The sequence below is a fragment of the Chamaea fasciata genome, unplaced genomic scaffold, assembly GCF_029207755.1.
Source record: "Chamaea fasciata isolate MVZ Bird 193981 ecotype frontalis unplaced genomic scaffold, bChaFas1.0.hap1 SCAF_15, whole genome shotgun sequence".
NCBI classification, from domain to species: domain Eukaryota; kingdom Metazoa; phylum Chordata; class Aves; order Passeriformes; family Sylviidae; genus Chamaea; species Chamaea fasciata.
In genome coordinates, this window is record NW_027094100.1 from 5,362,980 (window position 1) to 5,383,213 (window position 20,234).

The 20,234-nt window shown below is 48.6% G+C and overlaps 1 protein-coding gene across 2 annotated transcripts in view; it reads left to right on the plus strand.

Annotated features, from left to right (window-relative positions):
• Nucleotides 1-20,234, plus strand: part of SEPTIN8 (septin 8) — a 35,785-nt gene that overhangs the window by 2,821 nt on the left and 12,730 nt on the right. For both annotated transcript variants that reach the window (XM_066197415.1, XM_066197416.1), the window contains exons 2-4: nucleotides 13,628-13,742; nucleotides 15,937-16,132; nucleotides 16,766-16,952. In XM_066197415.1, the coding sequence (XP_066053512.1) occupies nucleotides 13,628-13,742; nucleotides 15,937-16,132; nucleotides 16,766-16,952 (498 nt within the window). The remainder of the gene's footprint in view (nucleotides 1-13,627; nucleotides 13,743-15,936; nucleotides 16,133-16,765; nucleotides 16,953-20,234) is intronic.

Here is a 20,234-nt window from a genome sequence, read left to right on the forward strand (position 1 = left end):
CATTGACTTCACAAAAAGCAGTTGTTTAACTCTCTGCACTAACCCACAGCCTGACATGCTGGTGCCAAGGCACTGGGCTCCAAACAGGGCAGTTCTGTGAGAAGAAGCAGGTGTCCTCAGTCTCATGCCTGGGCTCAGATAAGGGTTTAATGTGAAAAGCTAACTTTTGGCTGATTGCTCTGAGTGGACACCACGACTGCCTGCATGGACAGGGATGTGTGAGCATTGATGCCCAGGACACATGTACATGGCAGCATGTGAGGTGTGGTTGGGGACGGCTGTCTGCATGCAATCCTGAGATTTCCCTTTATGTAAGTGATTGACAGCTAGGCTGGTACTGGCAGCTTTACAATAAATTAATGTCCCTTAGAAGATCTTGCAGAAAAAACACCACTTTATACAGAGGAAAGCTGAAAGGCAACTTCTTTGCTGGAGATAGATGATGGGATTTGCTTTGTCTCAGTGAGTTTCTGAGCTTGGGGAGGGTCTGGCAAGTTTGTCAGCTCTGTGTGAGTGTTACCTGTTTACACACCACTGCCTTCTTGTCACCTGCTCCCAGCTCTGTGGGAGGAGAGGAACCTTTGGATGGTGCCTGTTCCTGCCATAACTGCCTACATTGTGATAAACTTCATGTTTTCCTGCTGCTTTCCGTAAGCTCAGGTTTAATGAGTTAGACTGCACAGCCTAAACCCACTCTTCCCTGTAAGGGGCCAGGGTGATGCTTTAGCCTGTGAAATATGGGCTTGAGGAGTGTGCTGAGAGCAGCTCTGTGTTTCATGACCAGAAGTCTTATCACTGCAGGTCCTAAGCACAGGCTTACATTTTCTTCTAAACAAATTCCCAAGGAAAACCTTTCCATGGCTCACTTCCAGTGGAAAACGGGGCTGATTTGAATTCAGACATTCCCTCTGCTCTCTTTTTCGCCCAGGCAGTTGGCAGCATTTGGAAGTTCCAGGATTAAATCTCCTTGTCTGTTTCTGCTATTCAGTTATTTTACCTTTTGCCTGGAAAAACTCAAGTGGTCCCCCATGCAGTGTGGAGCACAAGTGGCAGATTTTTCTCCAAGCTGGTAGCAGGCACCAGAAAGCCAACCCAGCAGGAGCAGCCCTTTCCCTCCCTGTGCTGGCCAGCTCTTCTGCCTGTAGCGTGTGGTTTTTTGGGAAGGAACGATGCAGAAAATGGCCTTCCACTGGAGGGGACAAATTGGTGGTTGCGTCTCCGAGCCCTGGGATCCGTCCCCTGGAATTTCGCTTGTCCTCACACAGGAAGCCAGCTCTGACTGCCTCAACCACAGAATCAATTAACTCAACCACAGCCCATGGCAGTTAAACACTTATTTTCAATGTATGCACTGGGTACAAATGTTGCCCAGAATAAGATTTTTTTTGGTTGGTTTTTTTTTTTTTTTCCCTCTTTCCCGCTGTGGTGCTGTCACTGCTGGTGAATCCGGAGTGTCTGTTCCTCCTGCAGCAGAGATGCAACACGTTGTTCTGCGTGAGAGCTCCCGAGCCGCTCTGAACCACTCATAACTGCAGTGGGTGCTGAGGCAGTGGGTGGAAGGACGTGAGCTGGCAGAGGCTGAGGCCGTGTGTGCCCTCAGCATCGGCAAAACAAATGAGAGCCTGAAGAATAACTCCCTTTCAGGAGGGCGGCACGGTGTCAGGGCTTGTCGTCTGTGCTGTGGTGGCAGCTGTCAGCCAGTCCCCAGCGTTGCTGGAAGGCCAGAAGCTCCCTAAATATTATCTTCTGTGGCAGAATACCAGTGCTGTCTCCAGCTGCGGGGAGAGGCACAGCCCTGTCTCTGAGTGCCCCCGCTGTCCCCAGTCCTGTCATCTCAAGGCACCACTGTGCAAGCCAAGGGCCACATCACTGGGCTGTTTTTCTGTCTGCAGGAGCGACAGTCACGCTCATCTCCTTTCCTTCCCGTGCTCCTTTGGCTCCGAGCTTGGGAGGGGGAGAAACTGGCATGATGCTGAATTGGTTTTTCCTAGGTTGTGCAATTAAGAGGAGGGATTTGGGAGGCAATGGGACTGAGGGAGACAGGGCGTGGGCACACGGCATGCTTCACCCCACCTGTGTAGGGTAAGGGTACGTTTATGAGATTAGTTTTGATTATTCAGAATGTTTTCAACACACTTCAGGCTGTGGATGGGAGAAGCTGCCCTGCTTGTTTCAGATGTGCAGCCTTTGGAAATAACATTGTCCTATCCAGTGCGTGTTTTGTTGAGGTGGGCCTTGTGTTTATGTAGAATCTGCTTGTTTCTCCTCTTCCCCACATCTGTAGCAGCGAGCTCTGGGTTTATACCTGAAGCTTTGCATTTGTGTTCATGTATCATAAAAGTGTCAGACAGCTAAGAGAGCCCACCTCTTCTCCCAGAGCAGCCCAAGTGAGAAAAAAAAAAATCCCAAAAGTGCTGTTTGTCCTCAGTCCCAGCTGTGTGCTTTCCTTCCAGAGCCTCTTCGCTGGCACAAGCAGCCCTGCTCACCTCCAGCTTGTGACATTGGGATGCAGAAGGTAAACCCAGACAGGGAGTCAGCATCCTCTCAATGGGGTGATGGGAGGCTTGCAGAGAGGAGTGGTGTCAGTGAGAACCACAGGATTCTTGGACACAGCCCTAATCGCCGCTCTCGGCTTGTGGCTGACCAGGTCAGGGCTGTGAAGGCGCCACTTTTAGATGTTCAGATTCCTTTGTGAAACCAAAAAGTGTCCATCTCCCACACGCATGGAATTCCAGAGATGTCAGACAGCTCGAGCAGGGTTCCCATGGAGCGCCCTGTCCCGCGGCTCTTGCCCTCTCTGGCTGCACTGCTTCCAAAGCAGACTGTCACAGGGAGCTGTGGAGCCAGAGAGCCTGGGCTGGGTTTCCACCCAGGGGTTGGGGTTCTCCCATCCTCACCATCCTGTGAGATGCTGTGATGAGTCTGCATTTCGTGTGCAAGGAAACCTGTGGGGACTGCATTGAGTCCTCCTCAGGCAACCAGTGGTTCAGCTGGCTCTGGCTGTAACCGAGGCAGGACTCAGCCCTCAGCTGCTGCTCGGTTGAGTTCCTGTCTGCCTGCAAAGGGCTGTACAGGCATGCCTTCAGCTGTGGCCGCTGTGGGGCATGTTCCCAGAGCTTGTGGTGATGCCGGAAAATGGAATCTTCTACTGTCTGCCAGGATCTCCCATGCAGTCCTCAGGTCTGTAGCTGAGAGAGGAGACCGTCCCCACTGTGTTGCACAGTGTGTGCATTCCTGGGGTGCCTGGCGTGTGGGGGCAGCTGGGGGCAGAAGGGCATTGCCAGGTCTCTGGGCCAGACCCTGCTCACAGCAGCCGTCCATCCTGAGCCACGCTGATCCTGGCTTTCAGCTCTGCCACAGGAAAATGCTGCCTGAGGAAGGCTGGCAGCTGGCCTCCCAGCATCGTTCCCCTTCCCCTTTTCTGCAGCAAAGGTGCTTCCAGCTCATATTCCTAAATATAGATTTATTCTGTAGTTTCATACAGAACAAATAGTCCTTTCAGCTTATCTTTTTGCTACGTGTATTTTTTCAAATCGAGGTTTTCTTTTCCTTTTTTTCCCTTGCCTTGATTCTTCAGATTAAAGGTATTCTGTGCTAATACACTTGGAGGCTTTCTGGAGGCATGTGTTAATAGGATATATAGCAGTCAGCTTATTAGTATGATGACTCTGGTTTAGCCCCCAGAGGATCCGAGTTGCTGTGGTATATTGTGGGAGATTCTCTTTCTGATGTCTTCCAGGCATCATTATAAGAAGATGTGGTCAGTAGCTGGAAGATCTGTTTGTGGAGATGCTGAGGGATGGTTGCATAAGGCAGACTGGGAAAAAGCATACAGTAGTGACCAAAAGCTCTTGGGTTCCCATTATATCTCTGTTCCCTTCTCTAAAAATATACTGGATAATAGTATTTATTGTAATTAGGCAATAAATTCTGGAAACGTATGTGGGAATTAGCCATGTTTATTTTAAGTGGTAACTAAAGCAAATAATCTTGGTGACTGCTATCCAGCATGTTCGGAGTGATGGGGATCCAGATCGTTTTTCCCCTCTTCAACGCTTCTTTTAAACTGCTCCAAACCTTTTTCATTGCAGCCCTTAAGGGCAGGCACTCAGTTTATCTCCTGGCTTTGTCCCACAGCCACTTGTGTTTGCCAAGTGTCTCCTCTTCCTCATGGAAGGATGCTGGGAAACCAAAGAGATTCCTCGGCTTAGAGCAGCTGAGTGTAAGCTGGGAATGCATCGCTGCCTCGGGTGAACTTGGGGAAAGTCTGTACTAGATAAGGTGCTAAGATTAGACTCTTGACAGGGTTAATTGGGAAGCCCATTAAATGAAAAGCCTCAGCAGCTTCTGAACAAATAATTTTAAAAAGAAACTCGCTAGGGCAGTGTTGGATGGCGTTGTTTGTCTGTGTTTCAGGATCTTCTTTTTCAGTCTGTTTAAAAAGTTTTATTTGTGTTTGGGACTTTGCTTAGTTTTGAATAGCTGGTGGGGGATGGAATTCTCAGGCTGCCGAGAAGCTGAACTTTCTCATCCTTTAAGGTCATTTTGGAGGAAATGTCTTTCATTTTTGGTTCCATAGCTTTCTTTATTTTAACCAAGTTTCCTTATTCTCAAAGGCAGTTTGCATGTTTGCAAAACACTGCATACATAATGCCTGGTAAATCCTGCTTTGCTTCATTGTAAACTCTCGTCCAGGACTTGTGATAGAGAAAAAATGCCCATTTAATCCTCTCTTGATTAGGAAAGACCTCACAATTAATTAATTAGGCTTTATAAACATAAATGTTATAGGGGAAATCACTAAGTAACAGCTTAAGAAAAGAAGCGTGTGGGAATTTTGCTTGTGGTGTAAAAAAGAGAGGAATTTAAGCCAGAAACAGTCAGTTTGTTTGCAGAAAATTAAAACTGATGTTGCATTCACAGGTTGTGAATGGATCATGTTGGATGTGTGTGGTATAAGATGAGGAGCTTTACTCTCCCTTGAGACTTGGCTTTGAGCATCAGCAAAAACTGGTGTTTTAAGCCTGTGCCATTCGATTCTGTAGATGTGCGTAGGGTTTTTATTTTGCGCTCTGCGGTTTGTTGTGTTTTTCTGAAGGAGGAAACGCTGCTGGGGCTGAAGTGGAGCTGAAGGCAATGCCCTCGGTTCGGCTGTGTGCTCCCAGGTGTTGAAGGGAGCAGGCTGGTGCAGAAGGGGAACACGTGGAGTGTGCAGGTCCCTGCTCCCGGCTGGCTCGGGGAGTGCCCTGCATCCGGCTGGTTGCCGGGATACAGCACAAGGTGTGCCGCAGGAATCCGGACTCGTTTTGGCACCGGCACCTTGGATACAGGAAAGCAATTACGGAGTTTGCCTAAGGAGTTCCTCCCTTCAAAGGGAGCTTGGCTTTCTCACTGAAATCCCTGTCCACCTGCTTAGGGGAGGAGGCTGCGCTGTGTGCTCAGCGCTGGGTTTCGCTGCTGCGCGGCAGAGCCTTTGCTTCCCCGAGACTGCCCTGGGGCACATGGCACATTGTGAAACCTTGGCACGGCACCGGTGGGTTTCTTTTAAATATTTGTTTTCCTTAGGTGCTGAGCATTTCACTTCACCGTGCACTCACTGGTCACTTGCCGGTCTTAAAGTTTGTGAAGAGCTTTTAGAAATGGGTGCAAAAGTTAAAGGCAAGAACCTCAGTTCTTGAGCCTTCTTGCTTCTGTAACATGAAGTGGCTCTAATTTTTACTTGGCATGTCTTGGTGGTGACTCCATATGTGGTTTCTTCAGTGATGTTTTTGCCTGCCTTGAGTGCAGCTGGGAGCCAGGAGGGATATGAATAAAGGCTTGAGTGTCTGGGAAAATTCTTTGCATTCTTAGAGGAGCGATTTGGGGGGGGGAGAGGAGGGGGCTGGGGATTGTGTTGGTTTAGTGGAAGTTTTTTTGGGGGGACTCCAGTGTAGGCTGGGAGCTCATTGTGAGCATGCAGCAACTGGAGATGGCTGGCTGGCACAACGTCCCACGCATGGAAAGCTGGCTTAGATGTGGCTGTGCTCCTGCGTACTGCGTGCTGGAAAACAGAAGGAAGGGAAGGCACTTGGGGCTCTGCCCTGCCGTTGCTGGAGGGAAGAGCAGTGTTAGGCATCACCACGTTACCTTTTACAGCTCTAGGGTTGCTACAACAGCGAAAAACAACAGTTGCTCTCCCTGCACGGGCATTGAAAGCTCATGGTCTCATGCATCCTGGTTGACTGACCATGTCCCACCACCACCAGAGTGGGCAGGAGCAGGAGGCAGCAGAGAAGATGAAGCTCTTCATCTTCTGTTGTTGGTATTGTAAGACAAGTGGTAAATCAGCAGAAACCCCACCACACCTTTGGGCTTGTTTTTTCTTCCTTTCTTCTTTCCCCAGCCTGTTATTAAGTGCTCCACCATGAGGATCTAAAATTTTAAGCCCATGCTTAAGATTAATTGAAAACCTTCAGAACTGGGTGTGTGCTTGCACTTTGCAAATCTCCTTGAGATTAGGTGCCCTTTAGATGTGATGATTTTAGCCTAAGAGGTGCTGAGAGCTCCACTGGCCGTGGCCCCAGCTGAGCGTGCTTCATTTTGTCTCCGGTGCCAAAGGCACCCACAAGGTCATGCCTACTCCACCTGTTAAGGCTTGGTGTGCTCAGAATCCTCTCACTGTCAAATCTGGTCTCATTACCTCTCTTGGACCATCTCCTTCTGCTTAATAGGCTGCAAAGTGCAATCTCATTCACTGATGCTGTTATACTGATGCAATCTCATTCACTGATGCTATATATGATAGTCATTAGCCCGGGAGTACAAGACGGGTAGTATTCTCATGTGTGTTAGTGAGTGTTTTGAATGTTGCTCACACCACAGAGGTGTTTTTCGTACATGAGGTGTGGTGTTGCTGTTAACTGCCCCTCAGCTCTGAGCTAGGCAAAAGAGAGATTTTCCTCATGGAAACATGAGTCTGTAGTCGCTGCTGTCGCTTTGCAAATGTCAAGTGGCATTTATTGAGCCAGCACTGAGAGATGGAGAGATTCTCCAGAGAGAGGTAATTTGTCAAATTTTTCTGCATTGATCCAGAAGCTGGGCCAAGCCCCAGGGAGTGCCTGCTTGGACAAAGAAGCTGAATTTGGCTTCTGACACTGTTTGCCCAAAGGTCTCTAGGCAAGTACTCAACTGCTCCATGACTCAGTGTACTTGTGAAATGATGATAACTACAAGTGCCTTTGTAAGGAATCTTGCAGTGGTGGGCATTTGGGGGAGGTTGTGGGGTTGGGCTGGGGACCTGCATGTGCTGGGCCCTGCAGCAGCCCCTCCCTGTCCCCTGGTTTGTGGAACTGCTGCCCGAAATGCCCAGCCTGAGAGGGGCCAGGCAGTGCCTGCGGCTGGCACTGCAGCTGCTGCCCTGCCAGCACACATGAGCCTGTACCTGGGACCAGCTTGCTCTGCCTGGGCTGGATAAACAGCCAAATATCACTCAGTCCTTTCTCTGCTCAGTTGCAAAATGAGGCTCCCTGCATCAGGATGGAATGATTTCCTGGTTGCATGTCTTTCCGTGCAGGGGACAAGGGAATAGCATCCTACAAACCCCACTGGTGCGTGTATTAATCTTTGTGTTGCACACACTGTTGTGGATTGTGGATGGGGCATCAAGAGGGTGAAGTCATTGTTTTGTGCCCAGCAGCAGTCCCCAGCTGTGCCGGGTGCTGGGCCAGCCCCTCCAGCAGCATCCAGAGCTGTGCAGTGGCTGTGCAGGGCAGGGTTTGGGGAGCCTTCCCTGCTCTTCCTCCTGCTGCCCTCCCAGTCACTCTGCTCAGGAACCTGCAATCTGCTAGCACTGGTTTTTCCTTCTGTTTTGATTGGACTGGAAATCGGAGGGGATAGAGGATCTGTGTGTGCCTGGTGCTCCATGTCCACGTGTCCCCTGCAGGGCACAGTAGTGCTCCCCTGGGAATTGCCAGTGCCACAGACCTGCTGCAAGGAGACACAGATGATGCCTGGACCCAGGCTGCAGAGCACTGGAGGATTTGTCATGGTGACATCCAGGATTGAGGAATTTAGAAACAAAAGAGTTACCTCGGTAGTGGGAATTGAAGTGCTGTGGAAAAGTGCTGTGCAGATGTTGTTGTTGCCTCTTTGTGTTTTCTAAGTGTGTGTGTGTAAAATGTAAATGGGAAAGCTCTAGGAAGAGAAGGACCTGAAATACAGCTGCCTAGTGAGCTCTTGGAAGACACAAGCTCCTCCCTGTGTGGGGCTGGCATTGGAGAGCTGCAACCTGGCCACAGATCCTGGGCTGGTGGTGCAGAGGTACTGGAGGGAGGGTTTGGGAGCAGCGGACACCTTTGGGTTGAAGGTCACTGCTCAAGTGTAAGCCCTATTCATGTAGCAGAAAGGAGAGAAAACTGAATTTCCTTCCTTCTTTCCCTGTAGGTCTTCGCTGTTTGGCCTTGGAAAATGTCAGCTGTTCATCTTTCTCACTTGTGTTTTTTTGGGCTGTAGAAATGGGAAAGGGCAGCTCAGATACAGAAAAGTTCTGGGCTTTCCCTCAGGGTATACGACCAGGAGTCATCACTGTTTATCATCTAAACCATGTGACTTTGTTTTCCTTCTTGGGTTTATTCACCAGCTGCTTGTATGCTGATGAACCAGAGCTGAGGGTTTACATTACAAGTCCAATCATGCCAGGTTCTTAAAAACAAGTATCACCATTTAAAAAAAAATAAGTATCACCATTAATGATTGTGGCATTCAGTTACGCTTTTGTTTACCCATATGCTTTCACGTGCATCATGCAGGAAAAAAAGTCCAAGGGTTGTCTCAAGCAGGAAACACAAGCATATGTCACTAAGGAAAATTTTGTGGTGGGATTAATTGAAAGATGATATTTCTAGAGATTTTTTTTTTTAAAACCAAGTGATAGCAGAATGATCTCTAGACAAGGTGCACTCTGTTTGTAGTGCTCCTGGTGAAAGCAAAGGAAGCAGGGGCAGCACATCTAAAAGCACTAAACTGCTCTGCTCTGCACCGGGAGCCCCAGCTAGAAACGCTCTGCAGCTGAGGGACAGCTGAACGTAGAACTGGTTCCACTGCTGACATTCCCCTGGGTTGTGCAGGCAGTGGTAAAACCACTTTTCCTGGAACAAGCTGCTGAAAAATGTAATGACGCAGAGTGAAACTGATGCTAATTTGGAGGTGAAGCATGAAGAGAAACTGTGATGGGGTTTTTATATTTTGAAAAATCATAGGCACACAGTTTGAAGCTGTAGCCTGTGCACTTCCCACAGGTTTCTTTAATCACTGTCTATGAGGAAGAGCCTAATTAGTATGTGATGCTGTGTTGACCCTCTTACGGGGATCTGGATTCGGTCTCTCTGATTGTGTTTCTCTGCTGCCTTTTCTTGTTTGACTTGCAGTAAAGGGCCCAGGACCATATCATCTGCAGTGGATGTGGTCTGTGGCCAGCTGCCCGCAGGAACACTGCTCCATCCTCCTGCCAGCCCTGCTGGGGATGGGCTGGGAAGCCAGCGTGGGTTTGAAGCACAGCTTTCGGTTCCCTGGGCAGCTCTGTGCTGCTGTGGCCACAGAAATGGGCTGGTGTGCCATTGTGCATCCCAAAAGCATCCTCAACCTTCAGCAGGGTGTGTCCAGGAGCTGGGGTGCCTGGTGCATGACAGCACGTTTGAAGCGCTGTGGTTGGAGGTTTTGTTTCAGTTCTTGTGGTGCTCAGCTAAATGTGCCCATCCGTGCTACCAAGGACATGTCTGTCTTTCTGCTGCATGCTATGAAAGGAGTTCTGTGATGTTGCTGTCAAATCAGAGCTTAAGATTGGTGTCCCTCTGGGATGGCTGTTGTTCCTGTGGCCGTGCCCACAGATGCCTTTTCTGTGCCTGTTGCCTGGACAGAACATTTGTGAAAACGTTTAAAAGACTTAGGATTTGAAAATACATAAATCCTGCACTTACGATGAATCTTTCATTTCCCTGAAAAATCCAGATTTAAAATATGATTTATCCCCTTGGCTCTCTGCTTCAAGCCTGAAGATCAGCTCAAGGCACAGAAATCCTTGAAGAGCATGTCCAAAGACTAAAAGTAAAACCCTGGTAGCTGCCCCATCATAGGACGTTATTAATGACCCAGGAAGGGATGTGCAGGGCTGCAGCTGCTATTTGAGGTGAGAGTTCCCACCTGGAGCCATTGCAGACTCTTAATTATCATGTTGTGTAATGATGAAATGGGCTTCAAGAAGGGTTGGCTTCCTCGTGGTTATTTGCAGCCCCGGGACGGGGTCCTGCCTGGTAAGAAGCAGCAGAGTTGTCTCTACAGGCCATGAGATGGAGGGACCTGGTTCACACTGAGTGTTGTGGAGGGTCGGAGTGTTTGCAGGGGCCAGTGCAAGTGGAAAGGGCAGGGCTCTGCCCCTGCCTGGCTCCTGGGGTGGCTGATCCCATCTGGCTCTGCCATATCACCTGCCCAGCTCCTGTGCTGCAAGGCAATCTCGTTGCTGGCACAAAGTATGAAGGAAGTTCTACTGAAATCCTCAGCTTTTGTTAAAACAAACAAAACCACAAACACCCCCCCATACACACACCCCCCCACACTGCTGCATTACTGCTGCCCTCATTTATTGCAGCGTTTGTGCTCTGGATTGATTATTTATGCTGAGTGTGGCAGGCTGGCTTCTGCTGGAAGCGGTTCTCTGTGGAGTGTGACCTTGTCTTCCCTAGCAGGTGAACTCTTTCAAGCTGTCCTTGAGCCACCCTGGCATGTGGGAGCTGGCCAGGAGGGCTGCTCGTCTGGGGCTGCTCATCAGGGTGTGGGCAGGTTCCTCCCAGCGCAGGTCCACACACCAAACTCCACAAGTGAGCTGAAGTAGTGGTTGTATTCACAAGGCTGTCAGGTTTCCAAGCTCGATTGATTGGAGGGAAAGAATAAAACAGTGAAAACTTTTTTTCCCCCGTCTTTGTTTTCCTAGTCTTATTACTTCCCAGCATCTGTTGCCATTGTTTATCCTAACACAGCAAAATCCTTTTAGAGCTGAATGACAGCTGAACACACTGCAAGCACAGCAAATGGTTTTCTCCTTTGGTATCAGCAGTGCCTTGAACTTGAACCAGGTTATTTCTGCTGCTTACAGAAATGAAGGAAATTGCATTTCAAGGTCACTGGCAAAAATTATTCCGCTGACGTTTGGCTCGTTGGTTTAGCAGCTTTAAGAGACGGTGAGCAGTTCTGAGTAGGTGTATTCCTGTCCTGTAGTGAGCGGCGACTGAGTGCCAGAAAAAGAAGAGAAAAAGCCCTGTGTGGATGCATTTGGGTTTCCTGCAGCCAAGGCATGACTGAGTTCTCAATGCAGCCTTGCTGAGCTGGAGCCTATTTTAAAATCTCAGGCACTGGTGCTGCCTGTTGCCTGGAAACCTCCTCCCAGCCTCAGGCACTTTCAGCCTAATCATAGCCATCGGCAGCCTTTATTTATTTCCCATCCAAAATGTCATTCCAGGCTTCTGGTTTGTGTTTTTGTTTGCTTGTTTTTGTTTATTATTTAAAATGAAAAGACACAAAGTGTAACCACCGAACCCGGTGACTTTCTGTGGGAACAGCTTGCTCGGCTGTCACCGCATTGCAGTGGTGGGAACTGGCATTTTAAGCTCTGTAAAGTGGTGGCTCAGAGGGACACGGGGAAGATGAGAAGCGGGGGCTGAGAGATTGGGCTGAGAGCCTGAGGAAGCCCCCTGAGCTCAGCTGGTGCCTGCAGTGGCTTCCTGCACCTTGTGACAGCCTCTTCCTCAAGGGGAGAAGCAGACCTAATCAACTCTGAGTCTTTTCCCAGCGCACGTGTCCCAGGCTGCCCTTCCCAGTGTGGTTTTACGACCCCATGTGAGATCCACAGCTCAGCATTAGGCTGACTGGAGCAGCACAGATTGACTTTTAAGCCACCCTATATCCTGGGGTCTGAGTTCTAGCGTCTCCCTGTGCTGACAGGTGAATTGAAGTTAAACTTGGAGATCTCCCTGTCTTAGGGGCCGTTTTTTTTTTTTTAATTCACCTAAGCTCTGGCCATCTCAAAACCTTAATTGCTGACATCAGTTACACATGGAAACTTTAAATGATTGCTCTTTCTGCTAAGTTAGTGAGTGGGATTGATCCTGTTTGGACAGAACAGGATGGATCACAGGAGCTCAGCTATGATTCAATTGTGCTTTTTGTCCAGGGAGTCCCTTGGGAGAGCACTGGGCTAAAATAATGTGAAAGTGGATAAAAAATGCTAAGCAGAACGGCTTGAAGGTTTGTGCGTGAGGCATAGAAGCTGTTTCAGCCCTTCACAAGTTGTTCTTGTGATTTAAATGGTTTATTTTACAAGGCTGAGCATATTTGTTCTACCAAAAGCAGAGCTAAAGGAGGCTTTGCCTAAGATGCAGTTGAGCAAAGGTTTGTGTTTTGTTTAGCAATCTTACTGCAGGCACAGAGCAATATGCAAGGCTTATCACATCATTTATTTTCCTCTTGACTTCATTTAAGTTTGAGTGGCAGCTTAGGCTCTTCTCAGGGATGCTCTTGTCTCTCAGTCTTAGTGCTGGGACATTGAGTTCCAATTGTGAGGAACACACAGAAGAACCAGAGCCAAACCAAGGGCAGATATCTTTTCCATTCCCATCTTCTGTGTGTGCTGGTGATTAAGAAAAGCAAGAAAATCAATTACCAAAGAAATTGTGAGGGTGAACGAATCACCATTCATCCTCTGAAGTCCTGCTCCTTGCTTTTCCATGGGTTGGTAAGAGTGCCTGAGGGGCCCCAGGGATGGTGGTCTGGTCCCTGGGTTCAGACATAATTTCTTAGTTGTGCAGAGAGGTGTGCATCTGTTGAAATTCCAAACTTTTCTGGATTGAGCTGCTAGAAAGAGCAATTATCCTTCTGTCAGCTCCTCCTTGCTGGACTTTATAGCCTCTCTGCCTTTCTAGGTCACAGCACAGGTCGTAGCGCTGCCGTCTCCTCGGATTTTGTTGTCTTAGTTCCTAAGCAAAGCCTCTACAGGTGATCAGCCTCTCTGGGGGAGGGAGGAAACAGAAGGGAGAGCAAAGTGCACACGGGGGAGGCAGGAACAGGAACAGCAGAGGAGCAGTGGAAAGCTGTGTGGTCACAGATGGTGAAGCGAGAGGGTTCCCGTGCCACCGGCACTCCCAGCGCCTCAGTGAGCAAACCTCGCTGCTTGTGGCAGCAGCAAAGGGGGAAAGACAAGTACTCAAGGAAAAATGCAGAGTCTGTCAAGCTGAATTCACTACTGGAGGGTTTAAGAAAATAAAATACAGAAAGTCAAAGAGAAATGAGGGCTAAAACACACAGTGGTAGGTTTTCTTTTGCTAATCTCTCCCAGCTGCACGTAGTTGAAGCTCACACTAGTGTTTTCTTTACTTTGGAGCCTGGTAGCTTAGTTCTCCCAACTCCCCATGAAGGTCAGTGTTTCACACCCTCTCTCCTGTTGTTGGTGGCTGTTGGGGGTTTGCACTGAGGTGTGTGAAACACAAGCTCTTGAGGGCACTGCTGGGCTCTGCAGTGCCCAGGAGGGTGGGTGATCTTGGTCTCATCAGTCTGATTTGCTATCTCAGTGCAGTTTGCTAATCTGGCTTCTTCTCCCTGCCAGAATGAAGAGAAGAGGAGCCTTTCCCTGGGGGGCCATGTGGGCTTCGACAGCCTCCCCGATCAGCTGGTCAGCAAGTCTGTCACACAAGGCTTCAGCTTCAACATCCTCTGTGTGGGTGAGCACGAACCTCCTCTGCAAACAGCCACGGCGGGAGGTTGGGACTAGGATTTCTTGAGTGTCCTGCTATGCCACGAGCCTTGGCAGTGACTTGAGCAAGTCAGAAATGCCAAACTTAAAAAATACATTGAGTCAAACCAGGAGAATTTCTGTAATCTGTAAATGGGCTATTGCTCATCATCTCTGCTGCAATAGCTTTGCAATAGGAAGGCTCAAAGGAAGGCTGTATGTGACAAGTTAAGTATTTCCATATGCAAACTGGGGTGGCTGGAACGAGCAGCTTTTGCTGGGTATGATGTCTAGGTAGATCCAGTCAGATGCACCATGGGTTATGTGAGAGCTGCTGTTGATAACTTGATCATTTCTGAGTGTAAGCCTGTACCCCAAATCTGGGCACAAGAGGTTTGTGTCTGAGCTGTGCCTGGTCAGCGCTTTCCCAGGTGTCACAGGGCATGAAGCATGGTCATCTCTGTGCTTGGAAAGGGAGGGAGAGTGTTCCTTACTGACTTTAAAATGACCTCATTATATTCTTGGCTTTTAGTTTTGGTATTGATGTGATCTAGCAGGCAATGCTGGCTGGAGTACTAGAGACCAGTTCCTCTCAGTGGTGAGATGAGCATCACTTTTGCTTTGGCTGGTTCTTGTATGGTGTATGAGCTCAAAGTATTGTAACCTGCTAGACCAGCAGAAATACATCAAGCAACAGCAGCTCCTATGGCTTTGTACAGACTGTGCAGTGACTCCCTGACAACTTACACAAGGTGTCTGTGCTGTCACTTTTGCATCTCCACACCACAGATAAAAACCATGGCTGAAATCACGGTTGAAATTCACAGACTTGTTCTTAGGGTAATTCTTGGGTTCCTGTGGTACCAGAATGGATATTCCTACTTTCTCATTTAGCTTTTTTTAAAATGTTTTTTGGACAAGAGAGAAAAAGCTCCACCCTTTTTGCCAGTTCCTATTCCCAGCAGTGCCCACAGCTGAACAGGAGAATGTAGCTTACATCAGGAAGTGAGTTCTTCATATGTCTGCTTTCAGATTAATCTAAAGCACCAGCTGGCTTTATTTCCTTGCATAACTCTTAGCCACAGCTGGTAGGAAGCAGTGTGTGTCTCTGCCCCTCTCTGAGCACTCTGAGGCATTTATTCTCCTGTGAAGAGCAGAGCCTAAGGTGCTGGAAGAAGGAGAGAGTCCAAAGCCCTTGGCAGTAGACATGGCACCTCTGCAGAGCAGAACTTTTCCCACCCTTCTGCTCACCCAGCAGTGTGTCTGCTGTAGGGCTCCTCAGCAGTGCCTGTCTCTGCTGAAGTGGTAGCAGGATGGGCTGCCTGGAAAATGAGCAGAGAGTAGACGGTTATTTCCTTGGATTTTGCCTCTCTTTACCCCTATGACCAATAGGGCTGTGTGTGGTGAATAAGGAATTTAAATGAGGCCCCTTCTAGGACAAACTGGAAGATATCAGTCTTGTTTCGTTACCAGGAATAGCAGTTCAAAGCCTTTCTGCCTCACAAACAGCTTGTCAGACAGATTTTCTGGGATAGAGATTTTTGTGATGCAACCCAGGTGTCTTTCAGTGGCTACTAAAATTGTCCTCTCCACAGCTCCTCTAGTGCAGAATCCCAAGCAAAGTCAGGGTTCATGGAAAGGAAAACAGTGTGTTTTGTGTGATACTGGGGGACAAGACCCAAGTGCTCTCTGTTGTTTGCATTAAGCATGGGAGGCCCTCGAGAAGGCAGACACCTGTGTGACAATTACATGTCTGTCCACAAGCAATTCGTGGTGACGTTCCACAGTGTCATTTAGGGTGGCCCTGGTTCATGCCTGAGATATTTGGTTTTCTGAAATTCCTTTCCCAGGGAATTTTCTGTAAACAGGAGACATGTTTTTGTAATGGCAAATTGTTTATATTTCTTTCCCTAGGAGGGACTTCTTTTTGATGTCCCTCCAGTCTGACCAATATGATTGAAGAGGTTTGTCTTCTTGTCACCAAAATTGGTCTGTGTAGAATTGTATAAAAAGGGAGACACATCCCAAGGATAAAGGAGTCATTTTCAGCCTTCTGAAGTTGGAGTCTTTGTGTCTTGTGTCGTTGTGGTGCACAACAGTGTCATTTAGTTCTCTAATTAACGTGCTTTGAAGTACCTGTGGCAAATTCATGCTGCAATGAGCTGATGATGTGTCCTCCCTAGGTGAGACTGGCATTGGGAAATCCACGCTGATGAACACCCTCTTCAACACCACGTTTGAGACAGAAGAAGCCAGTCACTACGAGAGCGCCGTCCGCCTGCGGCCGCGCACCTACGACCTGCAGGAGAGCAACGTGCACCTGAAGCTGACCATCGTGGATGCCGTGGGATTTGGGGATCAGATAAACAAAGACGAAAGGCAGGTCTTGTGCCATCTGCTCGGCCTTTCTGGGCTTGCCTCGTGCTTAGGCATCAGCTGCCTGCAGGACTGTGGAAGTGTCTGTGTCTCTGTTAGTCGCTGTCTGTAGTGGCTCTGATTCTGGTAGAGGGTGAACAGCCAAAGGAGAGGTCACAGGAGGTCTTTCTAGCAGAGATTGTTGTTCTTCAGGACACGAGCTGTTAAGCAGCTGTCCTCAGAGCAGGGTCGGGAATTATCTGTTCTGAACTTGTCACATTTAACTACACAGACACCTTGTTCAAGCCCCAGGTAAAGGCTTTCTGGGATTCCCAAGGTGTCTCCTTGGTCATGTTGCATTGATAGAAACAGATGGCTGAGCCCTGAAATCTGGGCAAAGTCTGATATGGGGAAGTAGTCATCTTTCTGTGCTCCACTGTCCTTAGACTTTGCAGTGCAGCCTCAAGAATCTCCAGCAGCCTTTGGATTATAAGGTCCGCGTGTAAACACCACACTTTTCCCATTGTAAAGCTAAATTGTTTGAGTCTTAGAACTTGTTTTTGAGTGATTTCATGGAATGTCTAGGAGAATTCCTTCAGCCTCTAGACAGTTTGAATTTGTGCTCCAGTAGCTGGTTTGCTAATGGGATGGTTTTAGTTACAGGCCAATCGTAGAGTACATTGATACGCAGTTTGAAAACTATTTGCAAGAGGAGCTGAAAATCCGCCGGTCGCTCTTCAACTACCACGACACCAGAATCCACGTCTGCCTCTACTTCATCACCCCCACCGGGCACTCGCTCAAGTCCTTGGACCTGGTGACAATGAAGAAGCTGGATAGCAAGGTAGGGGCATGGAGACCATGGTCCCGCTTTCTGGAATGCTTCTGTTGGTACTGATTGTCGTGTGGAAGGTTTTGTTCCTTCTGTGCAAGTGCTGGGCTCCTTCCTGCATGGCAGCTGAGCCATTCTTAGGACTGGTAAAGCTTTGTCTGTCCTGGTGGTTGCTGAGGTCCTGTGCTTGTTTTCTCACTGACTTTCCTGAAGAAAGTCAGAGAAAGCCTGTTTTCCAGTTGGTTGTGTAAATTCCAGTGTCCCTACACGGTAAGAATAATACCCAGATTAGCTGATATTTATCAAAGCCATCAGCTGCAGCTCTATTGGCTGTGCAGGTGAGGATGCCTTCCAGCTTCAGCAGTTAAATTGTGGAGTCCCCTTTGCTGTCCTGACCTGTCAGCAGGGACAGAGGGGCTGAGAGCCACCAGCACTGTAGTTGTCCTAAGGTGGTGGTCAGGGCTGAGGAGTGGCGTTGGCTGTGTGTGCTGGTGCACAGGGAGTGTGTGAGCTGTCACTGCTGCAGTGCCAGGTCATCTGGATTGGAGATCACAGTATCTTCCTGAAGTGTAGGTGTGGTGAGGAATTCTCAAGGTCATAGGACTCCTAAAAGTGGGTCCTGAGAGGGTCTGCTGGGGTTGTTTCTTTGTGCATAAGCTATTCTGCTTTAGGGGGCAGGGTGTTACCTAACCAGCTACTTGGTTATATTCCTGCAGCTGGGAGCAATTTCTGACATAGTTTTGGGTGTTCCAGCTGGCTTCCAGGGAGCTGCAGGAGGCTTAAAGGTCACTAGTGGCAGCAGAGTCTCTTCTTTTCTTCTCAATAATTCCCTGTCTTTCAGAGTGGTGTTTTAGCAGCAGGGTGGTTCCTTTCAGGTGGCAGGTGCTGTTCAGCCTACAGAGGGACAGGCATGACAGGTGGGACCCTGCAGGACCTGGGGATCCCCTGGATTACACTGAGGGAGCACTCTCCTCTCTGGCTGTTGTTCACATGCAGCTCTGCTGCACTTTCCTGGTGGGTTGAGCTCCCCTCGTGCAGTCCCTGCTGCTTGCCCTTACCACCTAAGGCTCATGGCCTGCTTTTCCTTGGCCCCAGTCCAGAGCAGGCACTGGTTTCCCATTGCAGTGGGCTGTTTGTAGCTTTAGTGGCTGTTACACTGACTTCATCAGGAATCTGAAAACTTTCCCTTATTAAACTTTTGTCTCTTGGTACAGTGCCAGCATTACATATTCCCAGAAATATTTTTGGAGGAAAGCTTTTGCACTATTCCCCTTGGTGCTGGTGGTCCCACAAAACATTTCTCTCCTTTCCTTCTCATTCCCTACTTTTCACATCTCCCTGTGGTTGCCTTTAATGTGGTCCTTTGGTAGTACCAAAATAAATCCTTTGTACTTGTGCACAGATGAAAACTTTGTGCTCAGGCAAACTTTTTATATTTCCAAACTTCCACTTTAATAGCACTCTCTGGAGTCATTTTATGCTTTTGTTCTCTTCTCCCTTCTTGCCACAGCATGAGAACATCCTGGATTTCATGCTGTGGTGGCCTCACACAAGTGGGCACATGGAAATGAATAAGCAAGTGGAGCCCATTGATATTTTCTGGGCATCAGGGATTTATGTTGCATTTCTGCACTGGTGTCATCTGAGGACATCAGGGTGCTTTCCAGGCTTTCCCTGAGGATTTGTGCACGGCTGTGCCGTGCCCCTTCCCCACTACAGATGAGCCATTTGTGCTGGGGGCTGGTGTGTGGGCAGAGGGGATTTTGGGGTGTCAGCAAAGCCCAGGCAGTTCTGCCCTTGCAGACTGGAGCAGTGGGTGGTTACTGAGCAGGGGTGGCGTGCACTGGCTCCTGTCTGCTGTGTGAGCACACCTGGACCTGCCCTCCTTCTTGGAGAGCTTTGTGTGACCCTTGTTTTACAGTTGAGGAATGGAGCCTGTGGAGGTGGAAGATACACCAGAGGCAATGCTGTGCTCTGTGCTCTGCTGGCTCAGCCTCTGGGGCTGGTTTAACAGGGAGTTTGTAGGACCATGGCTCAGTTCCACCTTTGCTTTAGCCCACAGGTGGCATGACGTGTGCTCCTGGGCAGGCTTTTGACTCTCTGTGACAGTTTCAATAACCAGTCCTGCTTTTAGTGTAAAGTTTATGAAATCCCTTCTGGGTAAAGCTGTGTTGTAAACAAAATCATCCATTGTATTGTAAGACAATATCTGTTTGGCTGAGCCTATGGCCAGCTGTTATCTGGGGTATTTAGTTACAGCCAGAGAGGAGAAGCATCTTCAGAAAGTGGCTGTAGGTAGATGGAATTTGGCTGGCTGCTAGTGGGAAGCACATAGGGCCTGACAGATGCAGACTTTCCACTGGGTTTAACCCGGGAAAAGATGGAGATAAATAATAGTGCATTTGTATGAGATGAGAAGGTGATTTATTGATTTAAAACCCAGCCCTGTCATGGGAAATGGTGGCACAGTGTGTGCAGCCATAAGGGTCCTGGAGCTCGCTGCCTTGTCCCTGGCTGGTTTTCAGTCAGCATGTGCTGTCTGAGCTGTGGCTGCCTGCCTCCCAGAGATGACACATCCCAGGCAGGTGGGGATGCCTCAGGCAGCCTGTGCCTCAGCTCTTTGGCTTCCAAAGTAGGATTTGCCTGTTGGTTTCACTGCAACTTGCAGTCAGGAACAGTTTGGAGATGGGGAAAAATTCAACTGTATTTCACAGGACAGAAGTGCCTGCAGTCTTATTGCATCAGCAAAATTATTTTCTACCAAATGACAAGTACTTCTAAGTTTTATTTTTGGAGATGAGAAGGCACTCTGGTCAGAAAGACTTGAGAAGGACATTTTTGTCTGTGTGAATGGGAGTTCCCTGTCCTGTCGGAAGCACAGACTTCCTTTGGTCATAATTCCAGCTCCAGCAATGCCCTCCAGCACATGGGCAAGGGGACACTGCACCCCTGTCACATTCAGGTGGGGTGACATGTCAGCAGTCAACTGCATGATTTTATTACTAGATCTTTAAATAGAGAATATTGCTCTTCCACCACAAGATACAAGAATGTTGCTCTAGGATTTTGCCTTCAACCCGAGATTGACATTATTTGTGTAAAAAGAGTGGACAGAGAACCTTCATGTAGTTCTGACATTCCTTCCTTTTATTGGGATTTTAAAACCTGTTCAGGAGAAGAGGTGACATTTCTTGTCTAGCTGGATACATATCAGTTTGTTACTAATCTCTGTGCCACAGACATGGAGGTGGGTGTGTGGAGGGTGCTGTGGGGAGGTAGGATCAGACATGCAGT